Genomic DNA, 21108 nt, shown 5'->3' with positions numbered 1-21108 from the left:
ACTGAGCCAGTAAAATAGTACTAACGTGAAAGTTACAACATTTTAAAGGTATGTATGCTTTGTCATTTACAAAATATTTTTCCACGTGCTATTTTATGTTTTCTTGTGTCGGGTACGCTTCCTTAGAAAAGAATATTCTTTCAGAAATGCAGGTTAGATGTGTGTGATTTAGTTGAGAATGATTTGAAGAAGAAGTCATTTGTGTGTATGTGTATCCCTGCATTTTAAAACATTGTCTTCATTTACACTAACGTACGCTCTCCCAAGACCTTCAAAGCCCTTGGGATTGGATAAAATTGAGGAACGTCCGTGATATTCAGAGTAAATGGCAAGCAAAGCCACTCAGCGAATTGGCACCATTTTTGAGTTTTCTCAACCAGTTTAACCCAAGGATCTTCCACTTTCTTTTGTGTCGGTTGTTTTTAGTGTGTGTAATTCAGAGACAGTGGAAATACTATTACTGACAAAGCCAGAGATGCTGGTTTTTTTTTTTTAATTTCTGACATTTGTGTTACCTCAGAACACTTGAAACTTCTTCCTGCTTCTTTACGTGTTTGCTTTCTCCGTAGCTGTCCCACAGGGCCCTTTAGGATTAGAGCTTGGTGGCCACCACCTGATCTCCATGGAGCCCTTTGCCCGACCACTGCTATGGATGGTCAAGGGCACAGAGGAAAGTGTCTTCAGGCTTTCCTTGTGTATATTAGGTGTCGGTTTTGAAGGTTGTTTCATAAATGGTGAGTTGTTACTATGCAGGAAAGTGAAGAATGAATGTAACAAAAATAAACAAATAAAAAATAAGGCTCTCAAACTTGAGTCAGTCGCAGGAAAAATACGATTCAGTATAAATGTATTTATTGTATACCTGACTTCTTAGTGAGCTACTGCATAATTAAAGGTAAATGCAGTTTTGGCCAAAGTATCGGTGTTTTTTTAATAGGCATGCTTTTTGTTATTACCAGCAGTGTAGGCAGCTGCCTTTTGAAAATGTGATAAGAATAAATAGGATTCTTAGTACAGTTGAATAAATTATGTTATTTTCTTTAGCATGAAGCTTAAAGCTGTAAAGTTTGTAAAGGTCCCTATTACAGATTTTTCAGTTTGGAGAGGAAATGAAAATTGGTTTTATCTCATTTACTGAATGTCGATTGAACTTTCTGAGAATCAGAGCTGTTGCATACTTGCTCTGAGGATACTTGATCTGATGCTTGCACCTGATGAAGATGCAAATTTGAGCATGCTCATTTTAAAAATCTGGATTAAATGCTTTTAGCTAGCTGTCAAAATCCTATGAAGGAAGATCACCTGTTTTCAAACCTTTGTTTAAAGTGGCATAAAATTAAGTCACATAGCCCATTGTTATTTAGTTACAAGCAGATATGTATACATTTAAATGAAATTCTTCCGTGTTTCACTCTCTTCCCAAAGGTGATAATGTGTTTTCCTGTACTTGTGAAATGGTTGTAATTTCACAGTCTTACTTAGATTTAATTGTGTTTATTAAGATTTGAGACAAATGATTCTAATTTTGTGTTGTAGGATCCTGTTTTTTTTCCTTTGTCTTTGAATTTTACTTGATAGTTGTCGGTAATATGGAATATGTATGAAACGGTAAAAATAGCAGTGTTTTGTTAAATTCAAGAGTTTAACCCAAAGAACTCAATATGGCAAATAAGTTTTTCTTAGTAGTACTTGAGTGTACTTGACGTGTAATTAAAATAGAGCCACATTTCCTAACTGTAATTACTAATACAAAAAATGTACTTTTATAAATCATGTTCTATGGGCATTTGGATGATTCTTTTTGATTTTCTCTATAGGCTAAAGATAATAGCATTCGATTATAAAAACTCAGGCTGTAAAAAGTGACAGAATGCTGTAGGTTGATAACAAAGCAAGCCACATCATGAATATTGAGGGACTCTGCAATAAATAACCTTGGTGGCATTTATTATGAAAATATTTACTTGTGACTGGAGAAGCTAAAGGCATTGGTATATTGCTTCAAGCTGCAGTGGAAACAGCACACCCCATGTTTTGCAGTGTGGGAAGAATGGTAAAGCATGTCTATGGGTTGTGTGATGAAGAGGAAGACAAAAAAGAAAAATAAAAATTACCTATTTGATGTGTTTGATCTTGGTACTTTCTCTGTTCCTCTGTCAATCCTGTGATGAAGAGATTAAAGAGAATCAACAAAGTAAAAGCAGAATATGGATAAACAAGTCAAGTGGGATTTAGTCTGGAAGCCAGAGAATGTTAGCTATGGTAGGAAAAGGAATTAACATTTAACCTTCCATTGTGTACCAGGCTCTGTGCTGAAGTGTTTAGGCATGTTAGGGATATTATCAAGGAACTTAACATTCTACCTCCACGTGACTCACACACTCCCCACACACACGCAAACACACAGCCCTTTACTAGTGATATTGATCATAATAGTCTTACTGTTTAATTATAGGAACAGGTCTGAGTCCTCGAAGTGATATTGATGGTGTGAAATTGCAGAGAACACATGACTCTTTTGATCAAGTCTATTATTCAGGTTTCACAGATAATTGTAAATTACCCAAAATTCTTCCATTTCTTTTCATCTTTGAATTTGTTGTTGTTGTTGACTTTTTCATTATTTTGATCTACACAAGGTATGAGAAAAAGATGGAAATATTCTCTAACGTGAAGTTTTATGGGTGATCATTTTGCTAGGAGAATCCCAATTTCAGATATTCTTCCCATAGGCCTTCTGGGGTGGCCAGGGGATGCTTGCAGTTACCAAAGCTATCGCCTAGCCCTTGAACTGGGAGCACCATCAGCACGGACAACTGAGATCTAATTATTGAATATCATTTTACATGCTACATTAGTGTGTTTATTTTTACATGTTTTCTTAAGTCCTAGTTAGAAGTTAGGTGTGCTCCTGAGAATTGCACTCCACCTTGACCTCTCAAACAGAGGTAGAAAACATGTAAGATAAACATTGTACGTTCTCCCAGTGCCTTAATTTTACTGGCACATGAAAGAGAAAATAGTGTCATATTAAAACAATCACAGAAAGCTGGTAGAACGTGAAATGGAAGACCTGAATTTGTATAGGCTGCACCCTTGAATCGTGAGCTTATGGAATGCCATCTCAGACTACACCGCTAACCCTGCCTCCCTCTCCATGTGCTCTCCACCCCTGGTGTACCACTTGTACTCCTTCAGAGACCAAATAAGCAGATTCTCCCTTTCAAAATTGAGCCTGAAAAAGAAAGAGAACACACATAATCTCTCTTTTTGGAGCCTGACGTGGCAGAAGCAATTTCTCTTCGTGTCGAATAGAAAAGTAGGAATTTCTCTCCCCCACCACCCATAATAACAAAACCAGAACAACGGTAATAGTGATGATGACACTTGGAGGGGCTTATGGGTATGTACAGGTTGTTTATATGCATTCATTTCTAAAAAAATAATAATTTGGATGTTTATTCTAAAAACATGTGAAAAAATCTAGGTATCTTTTACTTCTATGTTAGGTTTTAGTATCTGTTCTTGCTTTCTTTTAGTCATTTTATTCCAACAAACATATGTTCAGTGCCTATTGTGTATACTCACCAATCTAGGCGATGGGGATACAACAGAAAAAACAAAAATCACTGTTTCCTTGGAGCTTATATGCTAGCACAGTGAGAAAAAAACAGACAATAAATAAGACAAATAAAAAATGAAACATTGAGAGGGCGATAAATGCGATAAAGAAAAAAGAAGGGAGGATAGAAAGTGGCTATGATGTTGCAATTAAGATCGTGTGGTCAGCAAAAGCCTGGCATTTGAGTAAGGATCGGAAGGACAGAGGAACAAACCATGTAGGTGTCTGGGGAGGACTATTTCAGACAGAGAGAACAGCAAATACAAAGACACTGAGTCAGGAACAAAGAAGAAATCATGGATGGATAGAATCCTGAGAGCAAGGGAGAACGTACTCAGAACATGTGGTCAGATATGTCCCAAGGAGCTTATGACCAGATAGTCATTGCAAGGACTTGAGCTTCACTGTGACATGGGAAGGTGACTGACCAAAGGAGACACATGACCCATCTTGTGTTTTAGTAGGATCACTCTGGCTGCTGTATTGAGAATGGATTAGAAGGGAGCATGGGTAGAAATAAGACCACACAGGAAATTATTGCAGTGATCCGTGGGAGAGACTGTGGTAGCTGGGCCCAAAGTGATGAGAGTAGAGGGGCGAGAAGCAGGTAAACTCTGATTCTATTTTGAGATTTGTTCACAAACTGGATGTGTGTGGGGTGTATGAGGGAAGAAGGGAGGGATGGAAAAAGGCATCAAGGGTGAATATGAGATTTTTCTCCTGAGCAGTTGGACGGATGGACTGCCAGTAATTTGAATGTAAAAAGATTGTGAGAAGAGCTTTGGAAGACCATTTTTTCAGTTTTTCACATGTTATTTTAGGTGATGGACCATATAAGCCTGGAGTTCGAGAAGAAGCTCTGGGTTGGAGGTTTAAATTTGGAATTTATGAGCATATACTTACATTTATGCCATGAGACAAATGAGATGTCCAAAATAACTTAGATGTGTTCTCTGTCACATTTTTAGAGATGAGGAGGAATAAGTAAAAGGAAATTTAACGGATGGTCACAAGAGATGTCCGGGAAGACAAGGCAACAAAACAATTTAAGAGGCATGTTGAACTGTGTCCTAAAATCAAGCCAGATAAGTGGCTTGGGATTTAGCTATCTAAAGACTGGTTTTGACCTTCATAAGAGCAGTTTCCATGGAATGGAGGGGCAAGAGCCTGACAAGTGTGGTCTCAGCAAAGAACAGGAGTTCTTTGGAAACTGCTCTGTAGAGATTGGAAACTGCTCTGTAGACAGCATTTTCAGATTTTGCTTTTAAGGAAAGTAGAGAAACGGGGTATTATCTACAGGGGTAAATGGGTCCTGAGAAGGTTTCTTAAACCTTTCTGTTGTTGGTTTTTCTTTTTGTTTGGGGTGGAAGAATGAATAGTATATTTGTGGACCAACCTTCCTGTGTACATCTGGGGATGAGATGCCTAAATACTGACAGAGATCTGTGAGGACAGGAGTTTTGATTAGAAATAATGACTCTGTGAAAAGAGTTTGGATTATGGGGTCTTTGGGAAATGTTGGTGTTGTGCTGGGTGACGTGAGAATACAAGCGTTACAGAAGGAGAACAGAAGGGTTGCCAGAAGATGGATAGGGCAGCAGAAGAGAAAGGCATCCAAATGAAATATTACCTGTTTGCATTTTGCATAATGTTTAGGTTACTATAGTCGCAAAGATGTCAGTGAAAAATCTTCCACATGCCATAGAAGTTTAGTCTAGGTGAAACCTTAACAACAGAAAAAAAGTTAAATAGAATTTCTTCTTTCCTGTCCAACTTCTTTTTCTATCATGTTGGAAATCAGCATGCCTCTGTTGAGGAACCAGAACCATGATTTATGTTAATTAATGCATCTCTGTAACACCGTCTACTGGGAACTCTGTTACCTGATAATGGAGGTGTTCTGATGAAGTAAGTAATCTAGCTAATAAGCACCTACAATGTACGATTTAAAGAAATTGTCAGTTTTGAAACAAGTGTGCATATTGTAGATGTTGAAATGCAGACCGCATGGAGAGTTTCTTATCAACCAGCACCAATGAAGCCAAAGACTTTGTTTGGGCAGCACCGATTCAGGAACCGAACCTCTTCTTTCCAGGAAGAGAGACCGTCTCATTCATTCATCCATCCATCTGTACATCTAGGGTAGACGTTGTGAAGATAATTCCTGTCAATTGTGGGACTGGGAGACGGACTATGAGATTTGGGAATACTCCACTTCTTATTATCATCATCTTTGTGACGACTATTGCCTTTTCTCTCCATTCTTTATCGTATTCTTTAGGATATAGCATCCTAGTGGACAAACCACAAATATTTTACAAGATATCCTCTCTTTTTACAGCTCTCTTGTTGGAAAACAGTCACAGTGTGGTCTGAAACCCTGAGTTAGAAATGAAAAAGACTAGATTCTAGTACCAATTACTGTTTGGCCTCTCCCTTTGGGAAACAAAATCTCCGAACTATTATGTTCTCTCATTTGATAAGTAGGTGTACCATTGTTGTTACATCTGCTGTAAACTTGTATGGATATAATAGTATGGAAAACAGGAGAGTATCTTGGGGAGGAACGGTTACATAATAAACATAGATAATGGCATAGTTGATGAGTTATCAGTTTTAAGATTGTGTATTATGCTCCAAACTGATACTCAGTTTTTTTCTCTTTTCCCCAATATGTAAGGCGCACTGCATTTACTAGCAGTTAAGGATGTAGGAAGAGGGAAGAGTAAGGTATTACTCTTCACTAACACAAAATTGTTCATAGAACCCACATTATAAGCCGCTTCACCTTGCCGATTGGCAATTAAAATAAATGTTACTAAAATGTGTTAGAATTCACCAATATGCAAAACTGAAATTATAATTGTGTCACAAAAATAGTGATGAAAATAACACTTCTAGCACATTTTTAAAACCTGATTTTATTTTCCTTTTCAAGATTTACAAGTTTTAAACTCTTCACTTTGACCAGATGATTAGAAAGATACAGTTCTACTGATTATTTTTATACTAGAATAATCTTTCGTTATTAATCCATTTAAGTCTTCTCTCAAATCAGTTCATCATTACTACCAATTAAAAATAGAAAATGTATGTGCTCAATTTCAAGAATTAAAAATAATGCCTTGGGAGTAGCATTTCTTTCCTGTGGTAAGAGGATTGTTGGATTTTCCAATTAAAGAAGTCTCCATACTGGAGATGAGTAGTCAATTATGAAAATTATTTCTGAGTAGTCAATTTGCATATCCCTAATTGTATTCATTTCTTTTGAAAGACTCAACTTGGAATTTATGATGTTTTGATTGATTACTCCTGCATTTGTGTTATTAATACTATTGCCAACGAGATTCCCTTATGAATGGGGCTTTCTGTGCCTTTCCTAAATAAATGCTTGAATCATAAGTAGGTTTGTTTTATGTAATGAATGAAAAATATCTAAAGATTTACTAGCAGATTTCAAAGTTGCCCACACTGCTCTTTCCTGGGTTGACAGTAGCATCCTCTCGCTGCCTACTGCACACACATTTGGACTTTTCCACGGCACTTGATGAGACGCTTGTGAAGGTCCTCCGTGGAGGTGCTGTCTGCTGGCCAAAAATACAGTTTGAGCAGGGCTGTCCTCACTGTTGATACAGCAGTGCTTGGGCAATTACTGGAAATTTTTATTTTATTTTATTTTGCCCTTTATGAAAAATGACTTGGAATGGACAATTAAATGTTTTATATTAATAGTTCTATGTTAATAGTTCTATATTAAGAAACATAGTTCTCCTATGAAATGAAATTGAAATGAAGATAGTAATAATTTGGTTGAAAGTGCTGACGTTTAGTCTCTTTGGACTTGGTGTTCATTGGACTGAACCAGTCAGCACAGTGTCATGAAGGAAGAGAACAGAATTAAAGGGATGTATAAAAAGGGGGTGATATCTATGTGCACAAAATGAACACATTGTATGGAAATATACACATTCATTTGTTGTGATCGTGTCTAAAAGGGCAGCTGTAATTATGGATTTTATAATATCCCAGCTCTCCGAGCCTTGAATGTCCTCTTTTTTCAAGTAGACCTATCCTCAGTTTCTGCATCTTCGACTTTTTATTTCTGGAAAGACTCTTAAAAATACTGAAGTCCTTTTAGGAATATTGGTGAAGGTGGCAAGGGGAAGGGGCAGCCATTTCCTTATTTCAAAAGAGCCAAAGTTGGTTCTTTATTTCAAGAATCGGCAAACAATTAATTCCTGGCTACAATGCTTTTAGACCTATTGAGTGAAGAGTTGTGGGGCAGTAACATTCAAGTTTGACGTTGTCAGAGGCCATTTTCTTTAAAGTCAAATAAAGATCACAATCAGCAAGATACAGTGTTGTGTGATGATGCATGTCATACCAAGTAATGAGTGTTGTTGGATTTGTTTGTAGCTGATTGCTGTGTTTGATGAACAAGAACCACTCCACAAGATTGAGAGCCCCAGTGGAAACCTTGCAGGTCAGCAGACCCCAGATGCCTTTGAGACGGAAGTGGCTGCCCAGTTGGCTGCATTTAAACCAATTGGTGGGGAGATCGAAGTAACCCCTTCTGCTCTAAAATTAGGTATGTACATTTTCACTAGTATGTTTTTCACCTGATTGAAATACATCAGCTTGCTGATTATGAGTTGCTTCTACAATATGACGTATCCTCTTAGTATCTTTCTTTAAAAATCTGGTCTGTCTTTTCTTTAAATTATTTTCACATAGCTCCTTGTAGTCGATGATGCTCAGACAAGTGGATGCGGTTTTTGCTTGCATTGCGGGCAAATCTGAACCGCATCCTCTCGAAGTATCCTACAGGACAGGCTGGTCTGTAAGTGATGTGGCTTATATGTAGCCTATGAGGATCACTTTAAGAAAATGTCTCTGAAGAGTGTCATTTGGCAAAAGTTAAGGGTTATCAAGGAATTTGGACTAGAAACGAAGGTCACTTTCTGTTTCAGCCGCCTTCTTTTTCTCCCCAAATGATGTATCTCAGAGTTTGGAGGAAACGTTTGAAGTTAATTTCTTAATTTTGTCCTCCTCATTTATTCAAGCGAGAACAACCCACCTGGTAATTTTGTTCAGAATTCTTTATTTTTGTTTTGAAGGCATTGGGAGAAAAATAAACATTCTTCTACAGTTTCAGTGAATTTACATCTCCAAGAGAAATGTCAGTTTTTGGTGATAACTCTTAGAGATAAATTTAGGTCCGTTTAACAGCATGAGGCTTTTGAAAATCCACTAACATTTTGGTACTTAAAACAAATTTTCATTCCTGTTGAATGTATGCATATGTTTTGAGACTGCTCTGAGCACCTGTTATATAGGTTAATTCTCCAGATAGAAGAACAGAGGCTTTTACTACTTTGCAAGGGGAATCTTTCGCTTGCAAAGCAAAGAACATGCTTAAAATTGTAAGTCCTAGAGAGTACTCGTTTTTCCCATCTGAAACAAAATGTTTACTGTAAAGTTTGTTTTACATACCACAATATTGAATACCCGTATTTGGTACAAATGTTCTGGAAAGCATCTGTGGTGCTGCCTTTGTAATAAACCAAGTAGAAATTAATGACCTATAATCTTCACAATTCTCCTCTATCCTTTGGAAACCCGGCCAGTGAGGCCGTGTGCTGGAATGCAGACAACGGAGGGCCTTGTGGAGGCGTCTCTCCATCCACAGCGAGGTTTGTGTCTTCCACAACCTCACCACCCTGTCATTCATTTGCATAATGGATGCCTTTTTATCCATTATGCAAATGGTGCGGGAGGAAAATTAGGCAATAAGGGAAGACGAAAGGAGAAAATTGCTCTTGCTTGTTTTAATATTCTATTTAGAAGCGAGCACTGTGTGGTCTTCAAAAGGCTGAACCTCCAAGGGCCCTGGGCTTGAGAATTTGTTTTCACCTTTCTCTTTGCTTTCTCGGGGAAAAAAAAGAAGTTTGTTTTTCTTAAGATTTTCAGCTTCTTTTGTTGAACCAACTGAGCAATGCAATGTTGAAGTCAGGAAGAAAGGTAAGCTGAGGTTCTTTTCCTTTGAAAGTCAATTTTGTGCTTCCCGAGGACGAATTTTTGGTAAGAGAGACAGAAAACAATCTTGATTAAATGGGAACTACATGCCAGGCACCGAGCTCCAAGCGGTGCACTAAGTGTCCTAAATCCTTTACTCATAACAACCCATTTCAGCCTCACGGTACTTAGCTGGGTTCTGTCATTCCCCTCCTTTAAGAGATGAGGAAACAGGCATAGGGTACTTAAGTGATTTATCCAAAATCACATAGTTATCAGGTGGTGGAGCCAGGATTTGAACCCTCTCTGGCTCCAGTGTCAGGAGCAAATTTTCTGAGATGCCTTTCATGTGCTGTTTGTAAGAGAACAAATTGATAGAGTTTGTCTGTGATTTATGTTGTGAATATAAACCAAAACCCTGAAAGTGCTTATTCACTTCTTGGCTTCAAATCCATTTCACGTGGTACTACAGATTAAATGACGAGATTAGCTAACCTTCTTTCTTAAGCGGTCAGCGTCGCTTTCCAGCCAATGGATCTGGAGCCCTGACGTCATCTCCAGTTCTTCCTCTTTCTTTCCTGCCCTCCTCACTTTCTTCCACCTTCATGTACATGAGTGTCGCAGCAGGCCAGAGCTTTATCATCAATCAGACGATTGCAGAGGCCTCAAACTGACCTCTCTCTTTACAGGGTGCACCGATCCTTGCTTCTGTTAGAGCTGCCTTTCTAAATCACAAATCTGATTATATAACTCCCTGCCTAACAACTTCCAATGGCTTCCTATGGCGTGGAGAGGCATGTCCAAACTCATTAGCAGGCTGATGCAGATGGTTCCTCAGAATTAGCTGGAGGAATCTGGGCAGGGATGAATGATGAAAAAAATCTATCCCTTATCTATCCTCCGGGGTCCAGCAGATTGAGTACTTTTCATTTCTGTAACTTTAAAAGCAAAGCAAAGCAAAACATGTATCAGGTTTCTCAGAGAAATTAAAGAAGGAAGCAACGCCACCTGCTTGGGTATCTGCTTATTCTGTTTTCCTTTTGTTGCTCTCAGGGCAGGTGTGGTCATGGATGGGACAGGTGTCATGGCGGGGTGGGGTGATATGCAAGGCAGCAGATGCAATGCTCATGGCTCTCCCAGGAGTGTGACCCCGCGGCGCCATTGGCCCCACCCCGAGATCCTGTTGAGATAAAGGGGGAGGAAGTGGTTAGTGTGGAAGTAGCCTTTGTGTTCCAGTGATTTCACCATAACAAGGTGCATGTAAAATGCCAAACACCAGAGCCCCAGCTCTTCATCTCTACTCCCCACTCTCCTCCCAGAGGCCATTGGAGCTGGTTCTGCTCCTCATGGGGGGCTCATTGGTGCCAGCTGGGACAGCAGAAGCAGGGCTTATTCTCATTTTCAAATTCTTGAGACCCCATTCAAGAAAATGGGGAATTTAACCATGATCAGCTCACATGCTTATCTCTCCTAATGAGACACAATTTAACAAATAATAGGGGCGCCTGGGTGGCGCAGTCCGTTAAGCGTCCGACTTCAGCCAGGTCACGATCTTGCGGTCCGTGAGTTTGAGCCCCGCGTCAGGCTCTGTCTGGGCTGATGGCTCAGAGCCTGGAGCCTGTTTCCGATTCTGTGTCTCCCTCTCTCTCTGCCCCTCCCCCGTTCATGCTCTGTCTCTCTCTGTCCCAAAAATAAATAAACGTTGAAAAAAAAATAAAAAAAAAACAAATAATAGGAATCAAGACATTTTTATGATTAGGTCATACTAATCACCACAAATTTGTGTTTTATTTGTATCTGAGATAAAAATATGCTCAATATTCAGTGTATTTTTATATCATTTTCAACAGAAGAGAATCGTCAACAATATTCGTTAAAAACCAACAACGTTCCCTGTATGCATACAGAAGTTCGCCATCCCTGTTTTTTTCTCGCAAGATGAAATACTTATGCATCAGATATGCAGCAAGTTCATATTTACAGGCTCTTCATGATCTACCTACTTTCTCTCTGCCTGCCTTTCTTACTGGCCACTCTTCCACAGTTACCTTAACCTGCAGGCACCATGAACCACTGGCCATTCCCCAGATTTGCTTTCTTTTAAGCCTCTGTGCTTTTGTAGGTACTGTTCTCTTCACTTTGATTCCCTCTTTGCCTCTTTTTATACTTGATGAATTTTTACCTACCTTTTTTTAAAAAATAATTTAATATTTTATTTTTGAGAAAGAGAGAGAGAGAGAATCCCAAGCATGCTCTGCACTGTCAGCATGGAGCCGAACGTGGGGCTCAATCTCACGAACCGTGAGATTGTGATCTAGGCTGAAGGAAAGAGTCTGATGTTCAACTGACTGAGCCACCCAGGTGCTCCTGTATCCACCTTTTAAATTCCAGCTCAAATATGACCTTGTTTATAAAGTCTTGTGCACATCTTTTAGATAGTGCAGTGGGTAACAATAAATTTCTTCATATTTTATTTGGCAACGATGAGTTACAAAGATGAAGTGAAGAACTCTTCTGACCTAAACAGGTTCATACTCTTTTATATACCCTATAAGCTAATGGGATATATATATATATATATATATATATATATATATATATATTTTTAAGAGGAGTTTTAAATCAGTTGGGCATCTACATAATCCCAACTTTATTCATTTAAATTGTTTCTTACCATTTATTTTCCAGTGGTTTTTCTAATGTAATCCTAAATGACTAAGTTCTGATGTAGAATAATTTGCTAGTTTGGGCTAATGCTTGATGATTCTATGTTTCTGAAATTGATCAATGCTTTCAACTGTATAGCCTAGAGATTGCTAACCTAAAAAACCTATTTAAAAGAAGAGACATGGTAGAACACCACCAGGTAAAACAGTAAAGAATCATATTCACAGAGTCCATTTGGGCTTTAAAATCATCTAGCTCAGGGACTTCCCAAGTCTTCTTTGTGGAATCCTATGGTAGTTAACATATTTTGGAATTTCAACAACTACGTGATCATAGTGAATTAATAAATGACATATATTGTGCACTGACATTCTGGATGCTATTCTAATTTATTCACTTTCACTCTTTGAGAAATAGGACTGGATATGCTGGCAGGAGGAAGAGGGATGCAGAAGGCTGTTGAGTAGGCAGCAGAGAATCCTTATGCCTTTTAGAAGGTCCTACAGTGGAGAAACTCACTTCCACTCAAAAGAATTCTTAGTGCCCTTGACAGCAACTTTTGTAAGATGCTGGTCTAGACATAGTTCTATAGAATTTCATAATTAGCAGTTTTCTGGACAATTGACATTACTTTACAAATAATCAAATGTGCGCTCTGATGTCAAGTAACTAGTTGGGTAAAAACGCGAGTTGGAACCTGCGTCTCTTGGCTTCTAGTACAGTGCTCTTTCAACTACATGACAGTTTTTGGATTAATTTTAGTTTTCAATTATCCATGTCTTTTAATACTATATGTGATAAAATACCACCTCATATCCTTTTAGAAGTGAGATAGAGTGTAAATTAATAAATAGATACTGTGAATAGCTGTAAATCAAAAGCTAATAAGGGAATAAAGACCAGAAAATTAAGATGGAGAAAATTTCTCTTAAATCCTTCTGTAGGTTTCAAAAAAAAATGAATTTGCTTCTGCCTTCTCATCCCTTGTATGTTTGCGCATACACACATGCATGCATGTGTTTATGTTTGGGGGGAAAACTGAACCCAAACCAATATGTTAATGGGATACATAGGTGATTTTTTTCTATATTGTGGATATTTGTTGTATTCTTTTCTCATTGCAAGTTTCTGCGTGTAGGGCCTTGTGTCCATAAGACAAACTAGGACAATTATTTTGAAATTTGGAAGAGTAAGTCTTTTAGGTTTCCCCTAGGCTGTTCCTGTACTGACTTTTGATCTGTGATAGCGGACCTTCTGCTGTTCCTCAGAAGACCTTGTGAGATCATGGTCTCAAGGTTGGCCCATCCTCGTCCCTTGAGAACCAGTGATACGGACCTGGTCCCAGACCCTAGAGTATTTGATCTAGTTGTGTTCCCAAGTAATCATTTAACCTATATCTATCAGGACCACATTTTTCCAAACAAAAAATAAATCAGGACACAACTGTCATTTCCATAGAAGTGAATATTCTGAACTGAGACTGTCCAGGTCTCTTTGTGATGTGTGATCACCATGTCTCCTTGGCTCACAGTTTTCTCGTCTATAAAATATACCTCGTTTGCCCTAATAGGCTATGATTTTTTTTAGGAGAATTTCATTCATTCTAAAGCTGAATTTGAATCTGAGTCCATGTGCCTGCCAATTTCTGTCCCATGGCCTCAATTAATTAGTAGTTTTATTTTGGACCTTTTGATAATTTTTTTTTCAGGACTTCTTGACTGAAACTTGATATGTTGGGTCCAAGCTTCAGTGAGAAAACATTTTCTTTGGTTATAATTATTTTAGCAATGTAATTTAAACAGTGTGTCAGGATAAAACATATTTGGAACTTAGTTGTTGCTAGTCTTGTGATCCGTATTACCCAGATATAAAACAATTTGATTAAAGTTTGGAGTTGAAATGGTGTTAGCTTTATTCTCCTCTCGCGTGTTAAACTTTGAAGATGAGCTTACTTTCTATTTGAAAGTGATTCTTGTTTTTGAGACTTGAAAGCTGGAAGGTGCCTCAGATGCTTTATTGTTTCCGTGTGTGTTTGTGCTTCAAAACTGAAATGGAAATTATGATTATGTGTTTGTTATAATTATTTTCAAAACACTGAATTTCCTTTCTTTTCAGTAGTTCTCAGGAAAAAAAATATATATATATAGTCATAGATTAGCGTTGGAAATTGTGACCGTTTTCTATCTGATTTTGTCTAATTTACTGCATAAGGGAAACATATGGGAACATTTGTCTGAGTTTTTAAGGAAACCAAATCCCTTTATGGCACTGATCTTCAGGAAAAAATAAAGAAGGGGGAAGTTTATTCCTTTAATTAGGCTGTAGTGTGTAAGTAGCTGCTGTGCCCGTAATGTGAGTTTAAGTATTGGCATCTGACCCTAGACAAACACAGTCACACCACACACATCGCAGAACTAAAGCTCAGGGCCAGGCTGGGCTTCTCCCGGAGCCTTTGAATTCTGACTACAAAGCGCACAAGCATGTGCCGGTTCCCCGTTGCTGGAAGCTTTCTGCTGTGGGCTGTGAAACCAGAGTTGAAATTACCAGGCAACTGAGGTCATTTGCTTGGACGACTCCATAAGTCATAATTTGGTCACTGAGTTTCATCTTATTTGTTTCCTGTTGGGGCTGATTATTCAAAAGTTAACAGCTATAGAATAGCTTTTCTTTCTTTTCTTTTTTTCTTCCCTGTGAGCCTGGTATTTTCTTCCCATGCAGGCTTGCATGAATGATGTTGTAATTAGCTATGGTAACCTTGCCGCGCTATCATCAATCAGTCACAGCCATAGAGTCAACAAAGTGCGTCCATGCTTTCTGCTATGACAGTGACTCAATCAGGGCTAAGGAGGTCACGGCGTTTCTAACCCATTTCTGGCATCATCCTTCTTTTCCTGTTGTCTTGGTTTTTATTTTAGTTTGTTTTCAGAGTAGGTGAAAGTTGCTGGGGGGGGTGGGTAGACAGATTATGTATCAAATATTTAAAACATTTTTAATACTCTGGAAAAAGGCCTGAGGTGCTCGGTTGAATGAAAGAATAAAATCAATACCTAAAGACAAGCTACTGGTAACAAATATTACAAGGTAATTACCTCACAGTAGTAACTTTTGTTTGTGTTAGTGAAGGAGAAATGTGAAAAGCAGTTCAAATAAGAACTTTTCAGCACACTTGGCATTACCTTTTCTGAGTAGCTGTGGATGAATGGTCGATACAGGCATACTTCATAGACAGGCAATCAGTTTGTAACATTTTATAAAAAACAACAGTGAGATTTGCTTGAAAATATTCTGTACTCTTAGAAATGCCGTTTAAGTGAGATATTATTTATTAAATTGTAGAATGTCAAACAAGGAAAAATACTACTATGATCCTAACAGAACTACTGTTTCCATTTTTCTGTTTTCTGTCTAGTTTGTCTTTGTATTTTGTCTTAATTTCTTTTTTACTCTCTGCTTCAGTTTTCCTATCATCTTTTCAATTTTGTGTGCTATGTCTAATGGCTAAATGTAGTACATAAATTGGCACTAAGTTGGTTGTACTTTATGAAAAAAATATTAAAGGGGAATTTCATTTAGCCATTTTTCAAAAAATGTAAGATAGTATATGGAAACCAAGCTTTTACTCTTGCTCTTTTCCAGCTTTAATTTTCTAAGGTGATTATATGACCTCAAAACACAAAAAACAAAAAATGCAAGTTCACCACCTCACCTTGGGCCTCTGACTGATGCTGGACCTGCACTGAGAGCCTACAGATCCTCTCGTAAACAAACGGAATGAAAGGTCACTTTACTACTGCTCACTTGATACTAGACCCCTGGGTTTTCAAGCCTCTTTTGCACAATGCACTTAATAGTATGTCTGGTGAGGCCATGTTTGCAGAGGCCTAGTCCCTGAGTAGTGAAAATATTGTCAGCCATACTGTCACATTCAACTTTTGATAGTTCCTTGGGCCACTGATAAAATCATTTGCAGTTTGTCCTTTTAACAAAAGAAAGGGAACACCCCCAATACACACACACACACACACACACACACACACACACACACACAGGTCTCTTCTTCCCTTCTCACCAACCATTACAATCCCCATCTTCCTTTCTTATGCCCCATCCCCCCACCTCTTTTCTGTGCAGGTACCCTGGGAAAGCCAAACAGGACCAGGCAGAATGGCCCTCGTTCTCTAGACAGAGGTGCTGCTTTTCAGAGCCTCGTTGGGTTTCACATGTCTGTTTCAAAATGCTTTCAAATTACTTATCTATATTAAACATTCTTAACAATCTGACTCAGATTTTTAAATATATAATTCTTTGTGGCCATTGGTTACATTTCTCATAAATTTCTAATCACACCTAAAATGATTTATGATAATTATGCTGATCTACTTTTGCAGTGTGAAGTTCAAGAATCTCGCTAACAATTCAGTATATGGTAAAGCCTCATTTACATGAACAACTTAAATATAAGGTTTAGCCTTTGGTAGTTGGGGGCGGGGAGGTGCGCACATGTGGATGTGTGTGTGTGTGTGTGTGTGTGTGTGTGTGTGTGCGCTGATGCCTGCACACAAGATTTTCTTTTCCTCCCCTTTCTGCCCATCTGCCCATCTGGATAGATAGGGGAGGGGAAAAAATCCACTAATTTGATTATTTACAGAAGATCCATCTCAGGGACAAGTCACTCGGAGTTGGTCACGCTTTTATGTCTAAGGATTTTCTCATTTGCTTAATCTGATAAAGCTGTTTGATGAATTATGACCCAATAGACACACATTTAGCTAGTTCCTTGCTCATACCCATTTTGAAATTTGACTAAGATCTTGAGGTGCCTATGTGAAAGTAAGACATACTAAAACAGCTTGATCTCTTCATTCACACATCCCAAGGTGATAAGGAAAGATGATAGCCTTTGCTTAGCAATTGCCATATGAAAAGCTATCCCTCTTGTGTTTACCCTTCTTAAAATGTTTACCAGATAAAAGAAGACAACTTCCCAGATATCACCCCCATAGTCTGTCAATTTGTCATTGAAACAATGCATCTATCGTATGGTGCACAGAAACTGGTCTCATTCTGTTTATCCATGGACTTAATGGGACAATCTTGATAGCTATCAGAAAATAGAGGAAACCCTCTAAAAATACCAGAAAAAAAATTCTGACTTCTGTATAACTATGAGATCTGTTAAACTCTTCAAATTCCTTTACAGATGGAAGAAATCTGGGGCTTCGCTTTTTGTTTTTTTGTTTTTTTGTTTTTTTGGTTTTTTTTTCTGTGTGTAAAATTAAAGGAAATTGTGTGGTGTAACCTGCTTAGTTTCTTTTTGTTTATATAGAAGGCTTGGCTGTAATTACTTAATGCACGTGTGTGGAATATGACATGATCAAGGAAAATAAGTTAGAAAGCTTTATGCCTAACCACATCATATTTAAAATCATAGCTCTGGTATTTGGTGTTTTAAGATAATATTGGTCAAAAGAAGCCATCACCTCATAGTCCATGTTTCTTGAAACCACCGATAAGAATTATTTTTTTGCTGTTTGTTCTGAAAAATGACATGGATGGCAGAAGCTGAAAGGCTTTGTGTCATCTGCTTCTCTGGAACTGTGATGATCAATTAAACTCTCCTTGTGTTTTTAAAACAAATAGACTTTCTGCCCCAGAGACCTGAGAGCATGAGGCAAACTTTGTATTTTAGTCACAGTTCAGGAACAATGTCCTTTGACCTCACGACTTTAGTTGGGTGCTACAATTAACTGCCCTTATGGCAGAGAACTTAGCCTTTGCACAGCTAACATCTGCTCTTTTCCCATGATTGGGCTTAAGGACGTAGCTATGGAAATCAGTATATCTGATGTCATTGCTACAGAAGATGGTGGTGTGCCCGTCACTGACTTCAGGTAATCAATAATTATTTATTGCTGGCTCAATAGATGAGGAGTATTATGCTAGGCTACCAGAGGAATATAAAATAGCACAAGCCATGAACTCATTCCTAAGCAGCTTGCAATCTAGTTGACTTAAAATAAATTACCGGGTGAATCTCTTAACTTGGTTAGGGTTCCATTTTTATAATTTACAACTCTTGTTATAATAACACAGAGCATACAATTATAAAACCTCATAGTTGAAAAAGGTCTTACCTCATAAGTAGATTTAGATGTGCACAAAAAGCTTCATTGTATGCCATTAGTCATGTGTGATGTCTCCTCAAAGCTTAGTTAATTGTCTTTTATTTGGGTCTTTGTTTGACGGAGAGGTTCTGGAAATAATAAAAGTATAAGTTTGTAGTACAATATTCATTTACAATTTTGGGCACTCATTTTATCTTTATTGGGCACAAGTTTTATCTCTCATTAGGTGACCAGACACAAGTAGGATCCCAAGTCTTACCATTACCACTAACATTGTCCTCTGCTGCCCAAAGAAGGTCTCCAGAGACCTACTGGGTTGATGAGTGAATATTTATCCATCCATCTAACATTTATCCATCTCTCCATCCTTTTTTCCCACTGACACTCCAGTCAAATGTATTCTTTTAACTCTAGACAGTAAAGTTGGAGACCAGATTTCTACCCTGGTGAGTTTAGTAAATGCACTGTTCAGAAGAATTAATTGTGCCCTAGACAGGAGGTGGATGTCAATGATGAACTCCTTGCTTCCTTTTTACTGAGCACCATATAAATTACTGGCTGGATTCCTACGGCTGGACTCCTGATCTTTTCTTCTCCAAGTCTATAGGCTATACCTCAGCCTGATTTATTTATATGATACAGAAAGTCAAAGTTCTATTTTCACTTTCTCTGTCCTTACTCAAAACACCATTTTCTCATTAAGTGTCCAAACTGTCTAAACATGATTATCCTGTATGTGAATTCATGTACATTGCAAGCTGTATTAAGAAGGAGCATCTTGGCCATCTTGAAAGATTTTCTTAGACAATTTTAGAGGGTGAATATTGTGTCTTTTCTCCTTTTCAGATTAACCATCACATTCTTCGAAAACTCACTCAAAAATTAATTTTCTTTAGAAGACCTTCCTTGACTACCTTGTTGCCCCTGTTTTTAAAAATAATGTTTAGCATTTGGTTGGTAGTTGTCATAAATTTCATGTGATAGTGTTCTGTCTTTAAAAGCTGAAAAGTTATGTGAGACTAGGTGAAATTCTTGTTTATAATGCATGTCCTCTTAAAAATTGGTTCTTTTCTTAGTACCCAAAATGTAACCTGAAAATGTTTGGTGTTGTGTTTTCTCTAGTATCTTTTTTTTTCCAACATTTATTTATTTTTGGGACAGAGAGAGACAGAGCATGAACGGGGGAGGGGCAGAGAGAGAGGGAGACACAGAATCGGAAACAGGCTCCAGGCTCCGAGCCATCAGCCCAGAGCCCGTCGCAGGGCTTGAACTCACGGACCGCGAGATCGTGACCTGGCTGAAGTCGGACGCTTAACCGACTGCGCCACCCAGGCACCCCGTGTTTTCTCTAGTATCTTAATGAACAAGTATGCAACACATTATTTCCAAAAGGGATGGAGAAGACTATAGGTGATATAATATGTAAATATTATAATATGTATATATGTAAATACATTTACCAAAGTGTAGTATAGAAATTAAGAATACAAGCACAGTCAAATATGGCTCTGTCCTTTACAAACTAGATGATCTTAGACAAGTTATATAGCCTCACTATGTCTCAATTTCTTCTATAAAATCTGCCTCTATATATTATCCATTGTATAAATATATACACAGCTATATTACATATGTACATGTGTATGTGTGTGTGTGTGTGTGTGTGTATACAGTGGGCATTCATATATATGTAAGTATAAAACACAATAGTGCCTGCTATGTAATAAGTGGTAAGTCACTATTAATTTTATCATTAAATTTATTTTTGATCATTTGGCAGAAAATTATAAAAATCTTGTGTTTATGTAATTAATATTTTGGTATGTTTTGTTCTCCCTTTTTCCCACTTTCAACCCATGCCACCATATTCTTTCTTTCTCATAAATGTAGATTCCGGTCATTTTATACTTCTCCTAAGCCATAAAATTAAATTTGTTTTTCCTCTCTTCAGGCTTAGAAGATAAACAGTAAAATGATTTATTGAAGCTAAAACAATACTCAGGAACATTAATCAAAATAGTGTAATGGCTGTAAAGTTTTTAAATAATACCTCTGTGCTTGTTTTTAGAGATTTGTAGAGGGTAATTGGCTTGATTCTTTTTATCTTAACTCAGGTATTTACTTTCATGTCCTCACCCTGATTGTTCATAGGAATTTTCTTTTACAATTGGTAAGTGCATGCTGTTTATGTTTGCTAGTACCTTTACACAAGGGAATAGGAATTTATTTGTAATGTTTCACTCAATCCAGCTGACCTAGATCACTGTGTCAGTCAGGGTGCCAACAAGAAACAGATGGCATGCTCAAAGGTATATTTGAGGACAATTTCATAATGAGATTATTCATGAAAGTGAGGCACTCAAATCCTGAAAAGATTGGAGAGCCCTTACCAGCCAAAGCCTGAAAGTCAGGCAAGGGGAGAAAATGCCTACCAATCTGGTGAGAGCCGCAGATGGGGAAAAGAGATCCTTAGAGGATCAGAACCTGTGATCAAAGGTCGTCTAGTGCAACCACTTTCAAAGTTGGGGCTGGCAGAGAGGGGACACGGTAAGGAATAAACATCCTAATATTTATCTCTTCCTACCCTCTGCTCTCTGGCTGGTCCTTCCTAATGGCCAAACTCAACAGGCAGCAAGAGGGAAACTGGCCAGGGTGGTGGACTGAGTTGCTGAATGGAAG

At 38.0% G+C, this 21108-nt stretch overlaps 1 protein-coding gene across 3 annotated transcripts in view; it reads left to right on the top strand.

Annotated features, from left to right (window-relative positions):
• Window positions 1–21108, top strand: part of PARD3B (par-3 family cell polarity regulator beta) — a 1023096-nt gene that overhangs the window by 392481 nt on the left and 609507 nt on the right. For all 3 annotated transcript variants that reach the window (XM_047872373.1, XM_047872372.1, XM_047872375.1), the window contains exon 3: window positions 8039–8210. In XM_047872373.1, coding sequence (XP_047728329.1) covers window positions 8039–8210 — 172 coding nt within the window. The remainder of the gene's footprint in view (window positions 1–8038; window positions 8211–21108) is intronic.

This window comes from Prionailurus viverrinus, chromosome C1 (assembly GCF_022837055.1).
Source record: "Prionailurus viverrinus isolate Anna chromosome C1, UM_Priviv_1.0, whole genome shotgun sequence".
Taxonomy (NCBI): Eukaryota; Metazoa; Chordata; class Mammalia; order Carnivora; family Felidae; genus Prionailurus; species Prionailurus viverrinus.
This window is presented reverse-complemented; position numbering and strand designations above follow the sequence as displayed.